Here is a 23,429-nt window from a genome sequence, read left to right on the forward strand (position 1 = left end):
TAGGCCTGGACGAGCCTTAAGCGCAGGAGGCACGCGTTTGGGGCTCCCGTCTTTTAAAAGGGTCTAGGCTAGTCCCTCTCTGAAGAACTGTTTCTGGACGATATTTATCGCTCCGCCCTTTAGTGTCTGAGGAAGAAATAAGAGGGCAGGAAAGCAACTTCAATTCGGTGGTCGAGGAGAGGTCCCGGAGGAGCGCAACCCCGAGCACCCCCAGAACCCTCTCAGACTGACACGCAGTGCCCCGCCCTCCCAGGACGGGCCGCCCCGCCCAGCCCCGCCCCCCGGGCGGGCCATTGGTGGGTCCGAAAGACGCGGGGCGTTGTCGGTTTGAATGGGAGCTACCAGCGCTGCAGCGCAGGCGCAGAGGAGGGGAGCGGGAGCGAGAGGGCGGTGCTGCGGGACCCTTGGGTGGTGGTGGGACAACCGGGCAGCGGAGGAGGGACCTGGGAGCTCTGGCTCAAGTAACCGGCCGGGAGTGGGGGCGGGGGGCGCGCGCCTGCCTCCTGCGGTGCCCCTGCCTGGCCAGGCGCCCGCGGCGCGCAGACCCGTCGGGGGGTGGGGACGCGGCCACCCTCCAGTCGCCTGAGGCGGCCGCGGCTTTGCCGCGTCTACCGCGCTCTCTGGACTCGTGGACCCGCGGGAGGTGAGTTCTGAGGGGCGTTTGAGGGCTCCCCGCGGAGGGAGGTGACAGGGAATGTGTGTGCGTGAGGGGGGCGCGTCCTGTGCTCAGGGTCTGAGGCGACCGCCTTTGTTCCGGGAGGGAGGAGGCCGCGGTGGTCGGCGGGGACCCGCGCGGCGGGTGCGCGGCGTCGAGAAACCAGAAACTCGGGGTGAGGAGCAGCTCGCTCCAGGACCACACTCAGCTGCTTTCTTGTTGGAGGTTTTTAAATGCGAGTGAAGCTTAAGCGCTTCGTTCGCTGATAGTTGAAAATTGAAAAGTGTAATAAGGACACAGTGACTTTTCACGTATTCGCAGTGTAACAAACGGTTGATTAAAAACCCGAAACTCCGTGGAATTAAATCCGAGACTGATTGCATCCACCAGTAGTCGTGAGATTACTCTCTCTACCTGGCAGTTCCTGGTTTGGTTAAGCACCTGCGTTTACCACCTTTAAGTTGAGGACCTTTTGGGCACCAACCTGTCGATCTGCCACAGAAATTGATAGTCGCTGCAGAAAAGTTTTAGTAAGATCGAATGTTAAGAAAGCCTTTTCCTAAAATCTGTAGAAAATCTTCGACTAGTAAAAAGTGGAGAATCAGTAACTAATTAGCTCCTTTTAAGTAGTATCATTGGAACTCAAAGAAAACGAGTAAGGATGGAAATTTTATTTGCCTTAATGCATTATTTAACCCTAGCGTAGAATTAAATGAAGTAGGTTCTTGGCTTTCCTTTCTGTCGGCTTGTAGTAGAGTCTCTAGTGGCGTGTGTGGGAAGTAACACATCAACTGAGCTGAATTTTCAAGCTGCCACTTTAGAAGGGTGCAAGGAAGATTTCCGGCCTGATAATAACCAATGTGATCACCTCTGATAAATACCACTCTTGCTTGGGTTGTCACTATTGGAGAAGCAGCTTTGGTTGATTATTTGGAAGTGAGTAAGCAACATGAAAAAGGGAAGATCACTGTTGGTGACACCGGTGTGTGTGAAGAGAGTGGAGCTGGGGTGAGGGACAGTCTCCTACCTACTCTTCTTTACACCTTACAAGGATACGTTCTAGCAAGCTTTCTCTGGCTGTTATTTATAGAATAAGGAGTGGAGCAGATACAAAGTAAAAAATTGTGTGAAGTTGTAGAGGCATTTCCCCTAAATCCTCTGTGGCTGGATAAGCAGTTGTTATTAAATCAGACATTCAGTGTTACAAATATTATATTTTTATATAAATCTCAGACTTGGTGCTAGGCTAATTACAACAAAGCTAGGATATAGTAGTTTTTAAAATGGCCTTGTTCTTAAGCATAAAGTATTTCTGAGATTTACCACAAAGATAGAATTTTGTAATTAGTTCTCTGGAATTAAAAATTGAAAACCTAACATAGATTTAGATTATTCTAAATCTATTCTAATTAAGATGTTCTTTTTTATAACAATAGCAGTAGCTATTATCATTATTGCTACTATAATTTGTGGAGTACTTTTGTTAAGTACCAGAGCCAAGCACTGGGTTAGGTGCTTTATAAATCATCACAATGTTGTTCATTATGCCCAAACCAACTCTGAGAGTTTAACCAGCTCAAGATCATATAACTAATACCATGTTTCCCCGAAAATAAGACCTAGCTGGACAATCAGCTCTAATGCGTCTTTTGGAGCAAAAATTAATATAACACCTGGTCTTATTTTACTATAATATAAAACCGGGTCTTTAATATAATATAATAATATAACATAATATAATATAATAATGTAATATGATATCAGCTCTTATATAATATAAGACCGGGTCTTATATTTTTGCTCCAAAAGACGCATTAGAGCTGATTGTCTGGTTAGGTCTTATTTTCAGGGAAACAGGGTAAGTCACTGTGCTGGTATTCAAACCAGAGCCTGTTCCCAGAGCACGTGCTGTATTGCTTCTACGCGTTTGTTTGAATCTCCTCCAGGTCTCTGGATTCCATTTGGAGGGACATAATCCTACTTTTAAGATGCTGTAGGTTTTGTGTTTTGTTGTTAATTACAAAGAAATATTTCAGTCTTTATTTTAGGACAACTGTCTTCCTTTCAGTACCTTATAAGGCACATAACATTTTCAATATCCTTTTTATTCATCTTTATAAAAACAGTAAAAAATTAAGAGTGAAACTTTCCTGAGTTATTTACGTGAATATGAATGTACTCTTTACTGCGGAGGAGAAATGTACTCAAGTACGGTTTTCTCAACATTATAGGATTCTTTGCTGCTTCATAGCTTTGTTCTTCCCAGGCAAGAAATCAGAAAAGTTTGTTATGTGCAAAGCAATTTGCTCGGTGTTACAAGATGGAGAGAAGGCTTCTTGTCAACTCTAGTTGCTTTTGAAGTTTTTGCAGTGTCTTCTGTCTCCCTGTCCTGTCTGTTGCTGCCAGTGTATTTTCCTGACACAGATCCAACTTTGCTATTCCTTTGTTGAAAAAATTACAAGGTTCTCCATTACGTAAATACAAGGCCAAATATGTGCTTCAGCCACATACAGATTCAGAGTCCCTCATAGTTTAGTACCTTCTTAGACTTCTCTTTCTCTACTCTTACTTAACCCAGTCCTGGCACATGTTCTGTGCGGTCCCAGCTTCTTTTGCTTGAGTGATTTCCTTCATTTGCCTAATAAGGTCTACCTATTTCAAGGTGCAATACAGATTTCCTTGCTTCCAAAAAACTTTTGTTGGCCCTTTTTTTACCTAGAATTATTCTTCTTATATCATCTAGTAACATTATTGAATTGAATAGAATTATTTTTCTACAGAATAATGATAACTTTTGGAGGAAGACATATTTTCTCATGAAGAATTCGAAATTCAAACTCTAGGGATCCTTTTTAGGCATTTATAATCCTTTTGCATTTGGAATTTATTTCTGTTTAAAAATGTATTTGAAACCAATTTTGCCTTTTAAAAGTCTTGTTAAGAGAACTGATTTATTGTCATTTACTAACTCAAGAACAATGCTCAGTAGAAAGGATCACTTCTTTTCTACTTCACTGTTGAGTTTTTCATATATGTATTAATTGATTTAAGCTGATGGCTGATCAACATTGGTAGTTATAAATGGCTGTGGGTCATATTCTCTGGTGAGTTGGTAACCAGTTTTTCTCATTGTTTCCTAATAAGTATTTCTCTATTGTTTTCTACTAAGTATTTCTCTCTTTTTTTGGCGTAATAATATCTTCATAAGACTATATTTTGAATTTACTTCTTTGAGCACCTATTAATTGCATTATGTTGGTCCAATAATTTGCATAATCTCTAAAAAGATAAAAACAAATAAATATATAAATACTTAAATTTATTAACAAACAATTACAGACCAGAAAGGGCAAAGACTAATACATATTTAGGACTATTATTATTATTGTTTTTAAAGAAATTGGGCTTAGTGTGAATGGTCAGTATTTTCTTGTGATCTCCTGGTCTTACAACCTGAGTAGCCGTTTGGAGAGCATTAAAAGTATAATTGGGGTTGGTTAAAATTTAGAATGTCTTTTGTGTGTGTGTGTGTGTGTGTCTTCTATCACCTTGATATATGTAGTATGTCTATGTATTCAGAATTTTGTGTTTATAATACTTAACTAGAAATCATTTTTCTTACGCAAATGTCTAATCGAAACCTTCAAAAGGTTATTAATTTTACTTATGGATTGAAAGGGCCATCTCTATTTAAAATTGCTTTCTAGGAGGGAAAATTAACATTTATGTATTTGTAAATTCTGGGCTTTGGTTTGATGAGGAATAAAACCAACTAACAGGGATAAAAGAGATACATATATATCTAATAAACACACATACATAAGCTTTTCCCTTTAGTTGAGCATATTTATATTCTCAAATGTAAATAAGTAATTTTGTTGGAGCAGGACTTTTGATTCAATAGCTGCTTCCCAGGGAAAAAGGTAACCAAGATTAGGGATTTTACATAAAAATAATCTTCCTTTTGTCCTTGAAATTTTTAAGCAGCTGCTTCATTCTCTGTTGAATTACGCGTATGATCACTGAAGATAGTAATTACAAAACAGCAGTTTTAATGATTGATTCAGATGGACTCAATGTATAGTTTGAAAAATAGAGCCCCTTTCTAGTTTGCCACCCCCAGAAAAGCATTCAATATTCAGCTCATCCCTGACTTATCATGGGCTGCCAAACCCTAAGACACTAAGGCTGCTCATGCAGTAATTGTATCTACAGTGTTTGTGTAGAGCTGTTGGAAAACTACTGTGAACTACAAATATTCAGCATTTCTCATACAGATACTTACACACTTGCCCTTTCTCACTGTTTAATGACAATGCTAAGATGAAGGCTTGAAACACTCTAATCTCTTTCTTCTGGGTTACATTTTGTTTTAGTATTTATCTAATTGAAATTTCCTATGTGGCTTTTATTAGTGTTTTGGTTATCCAGGGAGCATAATTCTTTGGTGTCCTTTTAGCTTTATGTGATGGATAAAAATATAAATATTCCTCACCAAAAAAGGAAGTTTTACGTATACGTTGCCCCCCCACACACACACCTTATTCGTGGCGGATATGTTCCAAGACCCCCAGTGGATGCCTGAAACCATGGATGGTACTGAACCTTGTATATAATATGTTTTTTCCTATATGAACATACCTTTTCACTTAAAAGAAGTACTTTAAAGCTTCTCTTTGGCATATCTGAATTGCTAGCATCACTAACGCTTGCACTTTGGGGCCATTCTTAAGTAAAATAAGAGTCACTTGAATGCAGATACTACTGTCAATCTGATAACAGAAGAGGTTGCTAAGTGACTCAAGAGGTAGGAAGCCTATGCTGGATTAAGGGGATGATTCACACCCCTGGCCGGATGGAGCAGGTTGGCCCAACAGTTCATTACTCTACCCAGAACTGCATGCATTTTAAAACTTATGAATTGTTTATTTCTGGAATTTTCCATTTAATATTTTCATACCATTGTGGACCCACAGGTTAACTGAAACTACAGAAAGCAAAACTGCAGATAAGGGGGACTGCTATAGTTTGACTGCTATAGTTTAGTTGTTTAGAATGGTGAGCTTTTAGGTATAAACATTTGAAAACATGAAAAGGAATTCATATATTACTGAAATTGTTTTTGTATTATACTATGAAACAGTTACATTCATTGTTTCGCATTTTAAATGTCCACAGCTCTGGACCTGATTTATTTTAATCTGCCAAGAATAAAAATGAGTTTGAAATTAATAGTGCCTTTACTTTGCATGTATTTGATATCTTTCAGAATGACCCATGAGAATTTCATATACACTTGGGAATCCTTCCGACTGGTGGTACGCCTCTAAAATACAGATTTATTCGGAATCTAACCATTCTAATCTGTACTTTGAACTTTATTTATTTAGCTGATAGTCATAAACAGCTTATTAGAAAAAGATTATAATAAAATGTGTGTTTAATTAGCAGTGACACCGTTAGTTACCCTAGGCATAACATCTAAACTAACTTGGCCTAACATCTCATGGACTAACATTGATTGCTGTAATCTTAAAGATTAGAAAAAAAAAATTAAGATTTAAACTTAATCGAAATACATACTTTAGGATTATATATTTGCTCAAAGAAAACTTTAGCAATAGTTTTTACAGCGTAAGCTAGTAAATTCTCCTATCTGCAAAATGACAGAGGATAGAATGATCTGTGAACTAAGTACTATGATTGTTTATTACTTTGAGGTTTTAATTTACATTTGATATGTAAGACAATTACCAGTTAACACTAAAATCATGTTCAGCAAGATAGACAAGTATAGACACACACATAATCCTGCGTTATCTTTAGTTCACAGTATCATGCAACTGTTTGATTATATTATTGGCTTACAGATTGAATATGTTGAATAAAGAATCAGGACTGTTATGCTTTGCTTTAATTTGTTTCTCCTATTGCAATTTCTCTTTAATTTTGCAGTATTTTTTTTAAGATTATTATTATTTGTTAATTGGGGAAAGGGAACAGGACTTCATTGGGGAACAGTGTGTACTTCCAGGATATTTTCCAAGTCAAGTTGTTGTCCTTTCAGTCTTACTTGAGGAGGGCACAGTTCAGGTCCAGGTCCAGTTGCCGTTGTTAGTTGCAGGGGGTGCAGCCCACCATCCCTTGCGGGAGTCGAACCGGCAACCTTGTGGTTGAGAGGACGCGCTCCAACTAACTGAGCCATGTGGACACCTGGGAGCTCAGCAGCAGCTCATTGGCTTCATTCTAGTTGCAGAGGGCACAGCTCTCTGGCCCATGTGGGAATCGAACCAGCAGCCCTGTTGCCCAGAGCTCACGCTCTAACCAACTGAGCCACCTTTCTGCCCCTGGTCCAGGACTTTTGTTCAGAGTTTTTTGATTACTGATTCTTTTTCATTAGTAGTTATCAGTCTTTTCAGATTTTTCTGTTTTTTTCCTGATTCAGTCTTGGAAGATTGTATGTTTCTAGGAATTTATCCATTTCTTCCAAGTTGTCCAATTTGTTGATATATAATTGCCTGTAGTATTTTATTACAATTCTTTGTATTTTTGTGGTGTTGGTTGTCATGTCTCTTATTTTTTATTTTATTTATTTGGGCTCTCCCTTTTTCTTGATGAATCTGGCTAAAGATTTGTCAATTTTGTTTATGTTTTCAAAGAACCAGCTCTTGGTTTCATTAGTCTTTTTTTTTATGGATACATTGTTTAATATATAGAAACCACATCACTTCCTTTGTCACAGTGACTAATAAATGGGAGGCAGTCATCCCTGAGGGCCCCAGAAAGCTTTTTCATTGGCCAAGCGGCAGAATAGAGTAGCACCTTCACCACCCAAGCCTTTGGTTAACTTTTTCCTTTGATCTATGTTTTCCCACCCACATCAGCCTGCAGCATCCTGGATGGAACTCTGCCTTCAGATGTTAATCTAGTTGGGAGGCTAGTCTATCAGCTTTCCTTCCTAATGGAAGGGGGGTCCTAACTTAGCTGAGGAACCTGGACAAGTCTTTGATCTCAGCCTCATTCCAAGGCCAATGAATGTTTTCTTTAAAAAGCTGCAGGCTAATGAGGTAGAAAGGGCAGAGAAAGGAGATGGATACCAGCAGAAGGGCAAAGAGGAGGGCGCCCACCAAGTCGATGGACAGCAGTCCTCCCAGGGCTGACAATGCAAAGAACAGTGTGACTCCCGTGTAGCTGCAGGGAGGGTGTGCCTTCAGTTTCTTCTGCAGCGTTTGCCAAAAATCTGGATGGCAAACGTCACCATGATGAAGGCGTGCAGGGACTGGGCAGGCATGAGGCGAGGCAGACAGACGCAAAGATGGCCATGTTCAAGGACAGCATACTGGACACAGTGGCCACATTGGCGCCGTAATCGAAGAAGACGAGGTGGCCTAACAGCATGAAGATGGACATGGCATAGATGGTGTCAGTGCTGACAGACTCTGTCAGGTGAGTCTTCAGGATTGGCGATAGTAACGAAGACCAGTGCGCTCTTCATGTCGGCTTCCTCCGTCCTTCACCTTGTCCTTCACCTCCATCGATAAGATCAAGCAAAATACAGCCAACCAGAGAAGAAGCCAGGTTGGTCCCAAAAAGCCAGTGGGACGCCAGAAGACCCTCGTCCCTATACCGCCAGATGACCACAAAAACACAGACACTGCACAGCTGCTGCACGGCCCCGCTGGACTCAAATACCGCAGCCCAGGACCGGTGCTTGGGGCCTAGATGTTTCTCCTGAGCTCTTCCAGGAACCGCCCGTCCACGGAGTTGTTGGGAGAGGGCTCTCGCTCAGACAAGACCTTCTGCCACCTGATCTCCATGTTAGTTCTAGGTTGGACACTCATTGTCCTTCCCCTGGTACTCAGGCCACTTCCATTTCCTGTGCAGAAATCACGTGGTTGTCGTTCTTTATAGAGTTCTGAAATAAGACCTCTCTGGTCATTCCATGCTGTGTTCTGATTGATAATTGTGCCAGCTTTCCTTTGTTTTCAAAGGCAGCAACCTATAGGCTAGGCTTGCAGTCTATGAGTTTCTTCTCTGAGGTAGGACAACACAGCCAAGGTCCTTGCCTGCCAGTTTGTAAGGGCACAGCTGTGACAGGGCAGTCTTCTGCCTCCTTCCCCATTCTGGGTGCTGGGGGCTCATTAGTCTTTTCTGTTGTTAGTTTAGACTCCGTTTATTTCTGCTCGTTATTATTTCCTTTTTTCTACTCACTTTGGGATTTGTTCTTCCTTTTCTAGTTCCTATAGGTATAAATTTAGATTGTTTACTTGAGATTTTTGTTGTTTCTTGAGGTAGGCTTGTACTACTATAAATTACCCTCTTAGAACTGCTTTGGTTGTGTTCTATTGATTTTGGTCATGGTGTTTTCATTTTCATTTGTCTCACAGTATCTTTTGATTTCGTCCTTGATTTTGTTTTTACCCTTCATTGTTTAGTAGCATGTTATTTAGCCCTATGTGTTTCTGCCTTTTTCAGTGTCTTGTAATTGATTTCTAGTTTCAGATCATTGTGGTCAGAGAAGATGCTTGATATGATTTCAGTCTCCTTAAGTTTATTGAGACTTGTTTTGTGGCCTGTTTTGGAATATGTTCCATGTGTACTTGAAAAGAATGTATATTCTGCTACTTTTGGGTGAAATGTCCTAAAAATATTTTTCAAAAGTTCTAAAAATTAAGGCCATCTGATCTGTGTCATTTAAGGCCACTGACTGTTTCCTTGTTGATTTTCTGTCTGGATGATCTAGCCATTGATGTCAATTGGGTGTTAAAGTCCCCTACTATTACTGTATTACTGTCGCTCTCTTCCTTTATGTCCTCCAATATTTGCTTTATATATTTAGGTGCTCCTTCATTCGTAAGTAGGTGTTTATTATGAGAATTATATCTTCTCGTTGAATTGATCCCTTTATCATTATGAAATGCCCTCTTTGTCTCTTGTTACAGTCCTTGTTTTAAAGTCTGTTTTGTCTGATATAAGTATTGCTACTCCAGCTGTCTGATACAAATATTGATATTCCGATTTGTGTTTCCATTTGCATGAAATATCTTTCCATCCCTTTACTTTTAGTCTGTGCATGTATTTCCATCTGGAGTGGGTCTCTTGCAGGCACTGTATGTACAGGTCTTGTTTTATACACTCAGCCACTCTGTCTTTTGATTGGAGCATTTAGTACATTTACACTTAAAGTAATTATTGGTAAAAATGTAGTTATTGCCATTTTATTGTTTTCTAATTGTTTTTGTAGTTCTTCTCTGTTCTTTGCTATTCTCCTGCTCTCTTCTCTTGTATGTTGACTTTCTACAGTGTTGTGTTTGGAGTCCTTTCTCTTTCTTTCTTGTATATCTTTTGTAGATTTTTGGTTTGTGGTTACCATGTGCTTCATATATACCAAGCTGTTTTTATAGCAGTCTATTTTAAGTTGATGGTTGCTTCAGATTCAATACCGTGTTTCCCCGAAAATAAGATCTAACTGGAAAATAAGCCCTAGCATAATTTTTCAGGATGCTCATAATATAAATTTTTCCCCCCAGAATACTGTATTTCCCCCAGAATAAGACCAGGTCTTATATTTTTGCTCCAAAAGACACATTAGGGATTATTTTATATTACGAGCATCCTGAAAAATCATGCTAGAGCTTATTTTCTGGTTAGGTCTTATTTTCGGGGAAATACGGTACATTCTAAAATCGCTATAATTTTTATTCACCCCCCTCCATGTTTATAGTTTGTCATTATTTTTTACCTCTTTGTGTGTGTTTACCCCTTAATTTATTATTGTATAATAATTACACATGATTTTCCTATTTTTTCCTTTTAACCTTTGTACTAGCATTATAGTTAGTTGATCCATTGCTTTTACTGTTTGCCTTTGTCAGTGAGAATTTTTTTCTCTCTTAATTTTCTTATTAATATTTTGATCATTTCTTCTTAAAGAAGCCACTTTAACATTTCTTGTAATAGTGGTTTAGTGGTGATGAACTCCTTTACCTTTTTCTGGTCTGTGATCAAATTTGGAAATCTTGCAAACATTGTTGCTGCTTGACCTTTGCCTCTCTCATCTAGTCAATGGGCATTGTTTTCATTTTTTCCTAGGTACTCGTAGCCAAATTACGGAGTGAAATACCCAGCCATTTTTGGACTTGTCTTCCTTTGCTTTAGGCACTAATTTCCTGTACATCAGACCTGTATTCTGATGTCAAAACAATTTTTCTTGATTTTAATTGGCTCTTCATCCCCTGCCACGCTAAAATCAAGTTTTAAAATTTGTCTGTTGGACTGTGTTGACTATGCCCTTTGCTTTTTCTTATATTCTTTTAAATAAACTTCCTAATTTTACCTTCATACTCTTGATTTGTATTGTTCCTTCTACTTGCCATCTTTTTTCCACTTTTTTCTTCTTTATTTTTTTTTGTTCCATTTTTTTGCTTTTTGGTTTTTATTTATTTATGTCTTTCCCACTATATCTTTCAGATAAAATGTAATTAGAAATAGAAGTTTGAATTAGGTGTAAGCCATAGTTAGTCAGTTTAAAGTAAATTAGTGTCTACTTACAGGTACATAATTTGACAGAAAATAACCAGTTTACCTAGGGTAGTTACTTGAGTTTATTTTGTGGTGGTTATTTTGGCATCATGTTTTATTACCCCCATTATTACTATGATGTGTATTTGTTACTATAACCTGTACCATGAATTCTAATATAAAAGAACTTCATGTTAAATATGTTCTTGATTCTTCCTCAATGTTTATCCCTATTCACATTGATAAAGGAATATCTGACTGAATCTGACTTGAAAAATTACAACTGAAAGGAATTTGGAGAATTTGAGTATTGTACCTTAGAGGGAATTATTAGAACGAGAAGTTTAAAGAATTTGATTATCTAACATGGAGGCAAGACAGGTAAGTTATATTTGTTGTCTGGAAGGGTGTTACCAGTTTATAGAGATATGTAAGTGAAAGAATAAGACCAAAAGTTATTGGCATTTGAGTTGTGTAGTGTGGAGTAGTTTAGATAAATTGATAGAAGATCGAAAGACATATATATATCTGTCCATCCCCTATTTTTCCCTAAAACCTAGTTTGTAAATACTTTCATTGCCAGTGGAGTAAAGTGGGGCTAGGATTTGTTTCATCTGATTGCATACCTTGGACAGTATGCATAAAGTTCACTTATGATGGGAGTCTGCCTTTTTGACTTCCTAATCAGGTAATTAAACGTGAGGCAATCAGAGTTATGTACTTAGTTCATCTTTCTGTATGCTTCTGTCAGTTTCTAGGATATGGAAATAAATTATTGCTTTCTCTTTATTTTTCTATGGTCAGATAAAAAGATTCTGTGAGCTAAGTTTTGTTAGCAGTGAGGTTTTGGAGCATTGTTTTTTAAAACCTTGGAGATGCTATTAAGGACATATGTGTCCTTTGCAAATTACTAGTTACAAGTCTTAATGGAGGTTGGAGGTTAAACTTGGTGACTTAATAGTTTTTTCAAACCTATAATTTCCATTCCATTTCCTGATCATGTCATTAAATTTTCTTACCCTAATGAACAATTTATAATATATGTGTTGCAAATTTTATTAGTGTTACACTAGCAAGATATAAACTGTGTTAAATATGAAGTGGGTTTATTAACTCCATATAGTTTGGAGCATGAAGGAACACATTGTTACTAAATTGGTGAGAGAGTTCTGTAACATGAATCATTGAATCAAGAATTGCTTATTTGGAGGTTGCCAGTTCAATTCCTCGAGTCCCTCAAGGGATGGTGGGCTCCGCCCCTTGCAATAAGATTGAACACGGCACCTTGAGTTGAGCTGCCTCCTGGATGGCTCAGTTGTTGGTTGGAGCGCGTCCTCTCAATCACAAGGTTGCTGGTTCGACTAACTCAAGGGATGGTGGGCTGCACCCCCTGCAACTAGCAATGGCAACTGGACCTGGAGCTGAGCTGCGCCCTCCACCACTAAGACTGAAAGGACAACAACTTGACTTGGAAAAAAAGTCCTGGAAGTACACAATGTTCCCCAATAAAGTCCTGTTCCCCTCCCCCAATAAAATCTTTAAAAAAATAAAAAAGAATTGCTTGTTTGGGCAGCTGGTTGGCTCAGTTGGTTAGAGCGCAGTGCTCATAACACCAAGGTCACCAGTTTGATTCCCACATGGGCCAGTGAGCTGCGCCGTCCACAACTAGATGGAAAACAACGACTTGACTTGGAGCTGATGGGTCCTAGAAAAACATACTGTTCCCCAATATTCCCCAATAAAAAAATAAAATAAAAGAGAATTGCTTGTTTGTTCAGTAAATAATGGTAAGATAAGAACTGCTGCTTGTTATGGAGATTGTAATGTAAAAGTGACTTTTTTGAGGATACTCTTCTTTAAGAATAGTAAAACCATATTATAAATTGTCCTTAGTAAAATAGTGAATAGTATTTTCTCTGTCTTCTTGCTTGTTTTAATTATTTTAAAAACGGTTCTCTATGCAGTCTTTTAAAAAATTATTTTTATTTTTTTATTCCCATCTTCCCACCCCCCCTTTCTTTGGCAATCATCAGCTTGTTCTCTATGTCTGTTTCTGTTTTGTTTTTTCATTTATTTTGTTTTTTTAGATTCCACAGATATGAGATCATGCAGTATTTGTGTTTCTCTGTCTGACTTATTTCATTTAGCATCATACCCTCTAGTTCCATCCATGTTGTTGCAAATGGCAAGACTTCATTCTTTTTTATTGCTGAATAATATTCCATTGTATGTATATACCAGGGTGCCAAAAAAATGTATACACATAACTTGTATTCATCTTTTGTTATCCGTATATATTTTTACAATTTTAATACAATATTTTCCTTTTTAAAATGTGTATACATTTTTTTGGCACCTTCTGTTATGTGTGTGGGTGTGTGTGTGTGTGTGTGTACCACATCTTTATCCATTCCTCTGTTAATGGACATCTAGGTTGCTTTCATATTTTGGCTGTTACTAGTAATGCTGCGGTGAGCATAGGGGTACATATACCTTTTCAAATTAGTGTTTTGTTTTGTGTTTTTTTTTTCTCTAAATAAATAGAAGTAGATTTGCTGAATCCTATGGCAGCTCTATTTTTAATTTTTTGAGGAATCTCTATACTGTTTTCCATAGTGGGTGCACTAATTTACAATCCCATCAAGAGTGTATGAGGGTTCCTTTTTCTCCACATCCTCGCCAACACTTGTTATTTGTTGATTTATTGATGATAGCTATTCTGACAGGTGTGAGATATCTCATTGTGGTTTTAATTTGCATTCCCTGATGATTAATAATGTTGAGCTTCTTTTCATATGTCTATTGTCCATCTGTTATGTCCTCCTAGGAGAAATGTGTATTCAGGTCCTCTGCCCATTTTGTAATTGGATTGTTTGGGGGTTTTATAATTGTTGTTTTTGGTATAGTTGTCTGGTTTCTTTATATATTTTGGATATTAACCCCTTATCAAAAATATCATTGGCAAATATGTTCTCTCATTCAGTAGGTTGTCTTTTTCTTGTATTGATGGTTTCCTTTGCTGTGTGAAAACTTTTTAGTTTGATGTAGTTTCATTTGTTTATTTTTCTTTTGTTTCCCTTACCTGAGGAGATATATCAGAAAAAAATATTACTAAGAGCAATGTAAGCAAGTTTACTGCCTATGTTTTCCTCTAGGAATTTTATGATTTCGGGTCTTCCATTTAAGTCTTTAATCCATTTTAAGTTTATTCTTGTACGAGGTGTGATCAAAAGATATGGTGAGTGTTTAAATAAAAAAAATTTATTACAGTAAAAGACACATTGCCATTAATCCCCCTCAAAATACTCCCCCACGCTTCAAATACACTTATCCCATTGTTCTTGCCACTTTCTGAAGCAGTTCTGGAAGTCCCCTTTCATTGAGTGTCTTCATCCTCCATTATGACAACGCTCTGTGTTACACATCACTTCTGGAATGGCAATTTCTGTCAAATAAAAACATTACAGTATGTTCTCATCCACCTTATTTACTGGAGCTGGCACCATGCGACTTCTGGCTCTTCATCAAAGTCAAAATGACCATGAAAGGTAAATGTTTTTAATTGATTCAGGACATCGAGTCAGCCACCACAGCAAAACTAAAGACATGAAAGAAAACTTCCGGAGGAGTATTTTGAGGGGGATTAATGGCAATGTATCTTTTACTATAATAAATACTTTTTAATTTAAACATTCACTGTAGTTTTTGATCATACCTTGTATGTGGTGTAAGAAAGCAGTCACTCTCATTCTTTTGCATGTATCTGTCCAGTTTTTTCAACACCATTTATTGAAGAGACTGTTTTTTATCTGAGATTCATCTATGGTTTTTACCCCACTGTATATTTACCTCCTTTGTCATAGATTAACTGATCATATAGGTGTGTGTTTATTTCTGGGTTCTCTGTTCTGTTTCATTGATGTATGTGTCTGCTTCTATGCCGGTACCATGCTGTTTTGATTACTATAGCCTCCAGTAAATATAGTCTGGTATTTGATATCATGATACCTCCAACTTTGTTCTTCTTAAGATTTGTTTGGCTATTTGGGGGTCTGTTGTGGATCCATAAAACTTTTAGCATTATTCTAGTTTTGTGAAAAGTGCCATTCACATTTTGATAGGGATTGTGTGGAATCTGTATATTACTTTCAGAGTACAGGTATTTCATCTCTTTGGTTAAATTTATACCTAGGTATTTTATATTTTTCGATGCAATTATAAATGGGATTGTTTTCTTAATTTCTTATGATCGTTTGTTATTGGTGTATAGAAACAACATATTTCTGTATATTGATTCTGTATCCTGCTACTTGACTGAAGTAAGGTATTTTGCAAATCCATTTATATATGTTTATTAATGTGACCACATATGTACATTTTAATAATTATGAAGTTAACCTATGTTTAAATGGTTAGTAAAATTGGGGTTTCATTGTGATCTCATGGATGAAAAAATATTTCAATTAAATTATGATTTAATTATAATTTAAATTAATTCTAATATTTCACCTTTTGCTCCATTTTATAATTAACAGCCTAAACCTCATAGTGGATAGTGGAAGACAGTTAGGTTGACAGTTTAGCTGTTGTGTAACCTAGATGCACATTGGAGCTATTACTATGAGTACCTACACTAATTCTCTGAAATAGTGTTTTATATTAAGGGAAAAAAAGGAACAATGGAATTCTGAACAAAAGGCAAAGAGATTTGTTGAATTAATAGTGCTACCTATCTTTTCATCCTTTCTAAGATACTTTCTTAAGATAATGCTTCTTTGTTGGCCATGAGAAGGGGTAAGAGAAATACTATTTTGTGTTTCTTATGTGCCAAACTGGTTATTAATGTGAAAACCCGTTTCCTCTAGGAAGCTTGTCAATATTCCCAAGGGTGATCCTTTCCACCTTCTTACGGATCCTTACTATTCTGTGTCCTACTAACCTCGCTCTAACTACTTAATTAACAAAGCAGTGGGTGTATATTATTTACAGTCTAGTTCATGTTATAGCTGCAATACTTAAAAGGATGTTATGTGAAAGAGGAATTGGGCTTTACTGGATGGCAGCAGAAGGAAGAAATGGGTATAAATGGAAAGATTGCTCAAGTATGTAACAATTTCCTAAAAGGACAATTCAAAATTAGAATTAGCTGCTTTCTGACCTTCCTGGAAATGGTGTAGTAAAATGTTGGATGTTGGACTAAGTGACCTGTAGGGTTATTTATAACACTGAAATTTCAGGACTTCATCATTGTATCTATTAATTTATATATTTATTAATAGTGTCTATTAATTTATTTACACACACATATTTTAAGCTTACTTTGCCTCTCTCAACTGTTACCTTAAAGGTTATATCTGATGCTCTGTAGTTTCTCTGTGACATATAGATATGGGTATGGATTCATTTTTATTTATCCTAATTAGATTTCGTGTGCTTCTTCAATCTGCTAATTCATGTCTGCAATTCCGAAAAATTGTCAGTCTTTTATTATTGAAGATTTTGCCTTAACTCCTCTTTCTGTTTTTCCTTCTAGTACTCAAATTAGACCTATGTTAGAGCCTCTCATTTTGTCTTCCTTTTCTCTGAACTGCTCTTTAGTATTTTTCATCTCTTTTTCTGTTTGTGTATGTCTGCATAATTTCTTCACATATTCTTATAGTTCACTTATTCTCTCTTTAGCTTATCTTCCGTTCTGTTTAACCAAGTACATTGAGTTATTAATTTTAGTGTTCATAGCAAATACTTTTGATAGTAGCCAAAAAATAAAAATTCAAAACACTGCAATCCAAATGCACATGAACAACAAAATGAGAAATACATTTGGTATTCAATGGAATATGATACAGCAATAAAAATATGCAGATTGTAGCTATGTGTTACAGTAAGTGAGGTAAATCTCAGAAACATAATGTGGAGCATAAAACCATACAAAACTAAACGATAAATTATTTAGGCCTATACAGATATTTGAGGCAAAGTTACAAAGACAAGGGAATAATGAGCAAAATTCAGTTTAGAGATCACGTTAGAGGGGAAAGAAAGGTTATGGGTTATTGAGGCACGCACCCAGCAGACTTCAAAGGCAGTGATAATGTTTTTTATCTTAAACCTGGGTGGTTTTATATAAATATGTGTTGTCATTCTACCATGCACATATTTTCTAAATGTATTTTGTATCAATTAAGTATTAAGAAAAACATTTTAAAGACCTGAAAGAATTTAAATAGAACATACTTTGAGAGCAAATGAATACAAGTACACAAATATCTTCTTGGAAGAAATGAATATACAGAGTTTAAAATCGACTTGTTCAAATAATTATTGACTTTTCACTTTACTTGTTAGCAGTTTTCAAAAGCTTAGAGTGTCATAATTTTGTTTTTAGATTCTAATATACATATTTTGCATTTGTTTATAATAGAAAATATTACATAAAATTATTTTATTTCAACCCAATTTAAAAAATTAAACTTAAGTGTAGGTCTCAAACAAATCTCATATATTCACATCCTTATTTAGAAGCTTCATGGTGACAGCTAAGCCCTTTGCTGTTTTTCTCCTGTGATTGACATGACAGCAGTCTGTGGATTTAGCTGTGTGATTATGTGCAGCTTTGGGTTACTTTAGGTTATTCTTTGAAAATAGGACTTCAAGCAAAGCATCTTGTATTCCTTTTGCAGAAATGTTGCTGAAGTGCTGCTGAAAGGGCCAGAGATGCCAGGATTTGGGACACATTTTGAACCTTTAAGCTGTCTGACATTGACCTCCTTTCATTATTAATAAAGAAGAAGCAGGAGCTTAGGATGTATTAACACCAACTCATTAATATACTAACCGGACAATGTTCTGCAACAATTCTACATTGTAAAGAACTGAACTGGCACAAAATAAAATAATTTCATATTATACTCAGCTTATAATATGACTCGATGGAGGAAAATTTGATAAGCATGAGGGAAGACCATTCTTTTCATGTTCGTTACAGGTAAGACTGATGCTTTCATCAGTGGGTGATTTTTAATCCTTATTTAAACATGTATTTAACTCTGTATTTACATGATCATTTAACTCTGATCATTTCAGATTTAAACTTGAAAATATTCAAAATACACCAGCCATAGTTAGTGTCTCCTATAAACAAGATTTTCTTTTTGTTGTGGTAGTTCTAAGTTTTTATATCTTTTCTTTAGGAAAATGGTAGTAGAGACCAATTACGTGCTATACTTTGTTTATTACTGTTCTGGGAAGAGTTTATGAATAGTTACCTTTTATTTTGTAACTTTATATAATGCAAATATAAAATTGAAATTTACTTCTAAATCTTTGGGGGTAAAGGATGGATTTTTGTAATGTGGTCAGCTGAATGACCTAATTTTTGTGTTATAATTTGTAAGTGGTAATCTTTCTGTGTGAGCTTTTTAAAAAATTGAGAGAAAAAGATGGGTATTAATATTGGAGTGGGGGGGTATTTTCTAAACATGATAAACTAATAGCCAGTTTAATAGTTACTGATAAAATATTAATGATATTTCTGATACAAAGCAAGGATATCTGCTCATTATTATTTAACATACATTCTGGAAGTTCTGGTTATTGCCCTAACTCCTAAATGAAACACAAATATAAATATTAGAATGGAAGAAATGTAATTTTTAGTAAGGTGATTAGATACTAATTCTTATCAAAATTCTTACAAGTTAATAATAAACATTAGAACTTACAGCAATGAATATTTTAAATTTCTAATGAGTGAACATATTTGTCACCAAATCTTAGATGTCTTAATATGTTTAGGAAATAGTGAGACTTATTGTCCTTTGGAGCAGGTGGTTCATCTTAGGGCATGGTGCCAAGGAAGTTTATATTGGTAAGGTGAGTGCATTTTTATTAAATATAAAAAAGTTTCAAGTGAAAAATTGGAAGACATTCAGCATAATTAAAATGAGTTTGTAATATATGAAATGCCCTCAGTCTACCTTTTTGGGCATGGTTCCAGAAACTTACGTACCTTCTAACCTTTTCACTCTGTTTCCGGTGTGAAGCCTTGCCAGTTTTGCCTCCCAAATGGTGCTTGGATTCATCTACCCACCTGGTTCTGCCCCCCCCGCACTGCCATAGTTCAGGCCCCCATCGTGTTCCCTGTAGACTCCCTCCATTCTCCATTCTTATCCTCCTGGAATTCATCTTTTTAATTTGCCACTAGAGGGCTCAGTCTAAATACACAGAGCTAACCATTCAACCTCTACTTAATCCCTATGGTGGCTGCTGGTCACCTGTAGGCGGAGCCAAGCTTAACATAGTACACGGGAGTTTCCATTATCTGGCCTCTGCCTTTCCCTCTGTCGTTGCTTCCCGTCCTCACCTTTCACTTTGAGCTCTAGTTCCCTGTACCTGTCCCGTTTTCCATGTTACAGTGCCTTTGATCCTGCTACATCCTATGACTGGAATGCCCTTCCCACTTTCTTTGTTTTGCTAATTTTGCTCAATATCTAAGATTCAGCTTGAATTACCTCCTCCTGGAAACCATTTCTAAATGCCATAGTTTGGCTATATGCCCTCCCTGTGCTCACATAACATCCTGTGCATATCTCTTTCTTAGCACCCACTATATTAAAATTCATTTATGTTTGTGCCCTCCTCCCTGGTCATTCCCTTCTGTGACGGTTAGCTCCCTTGGGGCAGCCACAAGCCTAGCATGTTGTCTGGCTCATAGTCCACATTTGATGGAATGTCCATTGACCTTCATCGGATACAACCATAAGATGAACCTAATAAGATGTTTATCTGCCTTGCTAAATGTTTTCAAGAGTGGTGTACTTCATACTGTCAGAGCAGTAGGTAAGGATGAGTGGATTGCACTTCTGCCTGTAGGAAGGTCTTAGATTTGTCCTTTTCCCATGATACAGCACAGGTCAGATGTGGTTATACCTTGGCATAGGACTTCACTGAAAGAAACTTAAACCTCTTTTTATTTTTAGTAAGAATGTACGAAATAAATCTTGGGCTTCATCAGCGCTCTACGATCAGCATTCTGTACATTGATTGGATTGTTGTGTAATTGCAGATAATAGTTTCTATCCCTTATGGTAGGAGTCATGGCCTAGTGTAAGTTGTTATTCTACTGTAATTAACACTTAGCATGTAATCTTTTATCCATCTTTCATTGTGGAGGGTCTCATCTATGCCCGGAGCTTCTGTGGCACAATGAGTTTGCAAGTTTTAAATGTAATAATTCTTTGGAATTATTAGGAATAATCCTAAGGCACCTCCTGAGAGAGAATCAGAATGCTTTATGACATATTTTGCAACATAATGGTGAAGGTAGAGAGAAATGGAGATTGACAGTAAAATGGAATTAGTTTCTAAACTTTAAAAAAGTATCTGGTTTAGTTTAAGTAATTTAATCTTTTTAGTATGATAATAGTATTATGATATATTTTTTGAAAATGACTCCTTTTAGAGATACATACTAAAATATTTAGAAATGAAATCATATGCTGTCTAGAGTGTACTTCAAAAGAATGGGGTTGGAGAGAGGATGGAAGTAGAGATGAAACATATTGATAATATATCAGGTATTGGTAATTGTTGATGTTGAAAGATGGATATATCAGGTTTGTTATACTTGTTTCTCTAGTTTTGTATTTCTTTGAGAAATTTTCTTGTTCGTACTTGTTACTATGAATAATCAACATTTTAATACTTTTTAATATTGTAAAAATTAGATTATTGCACATAAGTTGTAAAGGAATACAATTTGGGTATTGAATTCTTCATAGAGTGTTATTTTGAGAATTAAATTTGATATAGGATAAAATTTTAAAAATTAAGTTACCAATCACTATTTAAGTTTAAATCAAGATAATTTTGTTCTGCTTTCCCTTTAACAAAGGATACTAGAATAACTAGATATATGAGGGAAATCGAATGGATGAAAATTGTTTGTGGGGCTAGGACTGGTAATGGGAAAGGTCGATGCCCAATTAGAACACGCAGAAGGTGGCGCTAAGGTCTATAAAAGATATTTGACAGCCACAGGAGACAGAAAGCCAGATGCAGAAGATGCAGAGCAGTCTTGTTTTGAATCCTGAGTCCCATCATTTATTCTTAAATAGTGTGTAAGCATTTGAAGAGAGAGTCCGATTTGTACATAATCAGTATTAAGTCTTTTAAAATGATGTAGCATCAAGGTTTTAATCCCCTTTTGCTCATTGATACACTCTTGTCACGGAGGCTCACAGGGTTGTCCACGAGAGGACTCAACCCGGAGCAGCGGTGACTGGGTTCTTGTCTCTGCAGAAGAAAGAATTCAACAGTGAGACAGATGCAGGAAAGCAAAAGTGGTTTAATGAAAATGAAAGTACACGCTTGAAAGTGTAAGCAAATTCAGAGAACGAGTCTCTCCGAGGAATTCACGATGGGGGTTTTTATCCCTCCCTGGGTGGGAATTGGTGATGTCCCATTGACGTGATTCATCCATCTTCCCGCACTGGGCAGGACCCTCCGTTTCCCCACCTTTTCTTCCTTATTTGGTTCCTCTGGAACTGTCATGGCATCAGATGCATGATGGGAGTCGTAATAACCGCAATGTAAATGAGATTATAATGACATTATAATTAGCTAAAGGGCCGGTCCCAGTCATAGCGATCAGCCTAACTGGATGAAACAGGTTCTTGTTTTTGTCCAGCTGCAGGTACTGGATGCAGTCACCTGTTTACTTGTGTAACCAGTGAGGTACCTCCCATTGTACCCTGGAGGGGGTTGTCAATTTCCTAGGCCACCTAACCTGCCTCATTGTGAACACAAACCAAAATTAAGGAGGTAAAGAAAACAAATCTAGTGTGGAAAAAAAGTTAAAATTAATAAGAAAATATAAAAAGTTTAAAAAAAAAGTGTTTGCAGAAAATGAGGAATTACAGCCAAGATAGTCAGCAAAAATGAAAACATTTCGGTCAAGGGTAGTAGTAATGTAATTATTTATAGTTATTAGAAATGTACTTTTTTTGATTATACAACTAGATAGGCCATTTAGAAGAATAAAAGAAACTTTTATGTGGGATGTAATTTAATGAAGAAGAATTTCCCTGGTTTGTCTTCTGTTCTGGGTATGTTCTTTGTTTTCAAACCAGCTGGTAAACAAATGAAGTAATTCTATTCTCTCACAGAGACAGAGAGGATATGAAATTACTTTCTCTGTTACTATTTAATGATCTTCTAAAAAATTTATTAACCAACCTGCCTTGACTATTTTGCAGATATATTTGATTGAGGGGTCAGAGATTTTGCCAGAAGATTCACTTCTTTTTAATAAAATATACCCGAGTCATAATATATCTCAGAATTAATCATAAACTAGAGAATTTGGGACTTTATTTCAAGTATCAGTTACTGAAATAATTTTTCTAAGGTATTTTTTCCTGTAGGGCAGTCTCACTTCATGGACTTCAAGGGCAGCTGTATAGCGTTTGCCATCACTGTTAATGAGAATGATGTAAAATACCTTTTAAAAATTTGTAGCACATATGACACCATTCAGCCTCTAGCCAAATTTTGTTAGATGCGACGTCATTTGGATTGATAGTTCCAGTATAATGTTGTATAAGTTTAAATCCTGAAGATCAAATATTTGTGGTGAAGATATTTATTTGAAGAAGACACTTCTCTGTTCTGTATGGACATAGGCAAACATTTGTCAATTTCCATTTTTCATGTGTCTTACACATTAAGCTAGTTCTACCTTATCCATAATTTCCTGGCCCTAAAGTGATGGCGCTGCTCTGTGTGACCATTTCTCTCCCTCCCTTCAGTGAAATCATGTGCCATCACTGATATTCCCTTCTATGGTGGTATGTAATTTTTTTAACCGATATTCTATCGATGGACATTTAAGTTATTTGTGGTCCTTTTGCTGCTGCTAACATCCTTTTATATATATCTTTTTAAATTTGTATACATATAGCTATTATGTATATATTTCCTAGCAGGGAAATGGCTCAGTATATAATTTTTTTTACATAATTGGAATTGTGATTAAATTTAAAATTTTTAATAGAAAAAATGATTTTATATGTAAAAATATCTTTTCCAATTTTTTCCCTATGATAATTCTTAGATGTTCAATGGTTTCAGTATTTAGACAAAGACAACTAGTTAAGGTACCTCATCTAGCAAAAGAACCCTTTAATAAAATCACACTTTTATATATTAATCTTTTGCTGACTCATTTCTCGCCATACACAGAATACTATACCAG

At 36.6% G+C, this 23,429-nt stretch overlaps 1 protein-coding gene and 1 pseudogene across 3 annotated transcripts in view; one reads left to right on the plus strand and one right to left on the minus strand.

Moving 5' to 3' along the window:
- The first annotated feature begins 403 nt into the window (after positions 1-403).
- GPSM2 (G protein signaling modulator 2) overlaps positions 404-23,429 on the plus strand; it is a 51,024-nt gene continuing 27,998 nt past the window's right edge. Inside the window, exons 1-2 of one of the 3 annotated variants that reach the window (XM_033092546.1) lie at positions 404-643; positions 17,857-18,161. In XM_033092546.1, coding sequence (XP_032948437.1) covers positions 18,106-18,161 — 56 coding nt within the window. In that variant the 5' untranslated portion in view covers positions 404-643; positions 17,857-18,105. Of the gene's footprint in view, positions 644-5,953; positions 5,974-17,856; positions 18,162-23,429 lie in introns of those variants that run through there. The other 2 variants (XM_033092548.1, XM_033092549.1) reach the window with 2 other exon arrangements.
- On the minus strand, positions 7,636-8,496 carry LOC117014531 (phosphatidylinositol N-acetylglucosaminyltransferase subunit C-like; annotated as a pseudogene).

The sequence above is a fragment of the Rhinolophus ferrumequinum genome, chromosome 22 (genome assembly GCF_004115265.2).
Source record: "Rhinolophus ferrumequinum isolate MPI-CBG mRhiFer1 chromosome 22, mRhiFer1_v1.p, whole genome shotgun sequence".
Taxonomy (NCBI): Eukaryota; Metazoa; Chordata; class Mammalia; order Chiroptera; family Rhinolophidae; genus Rhinolophus; species Rhinolophus ferrumequinum.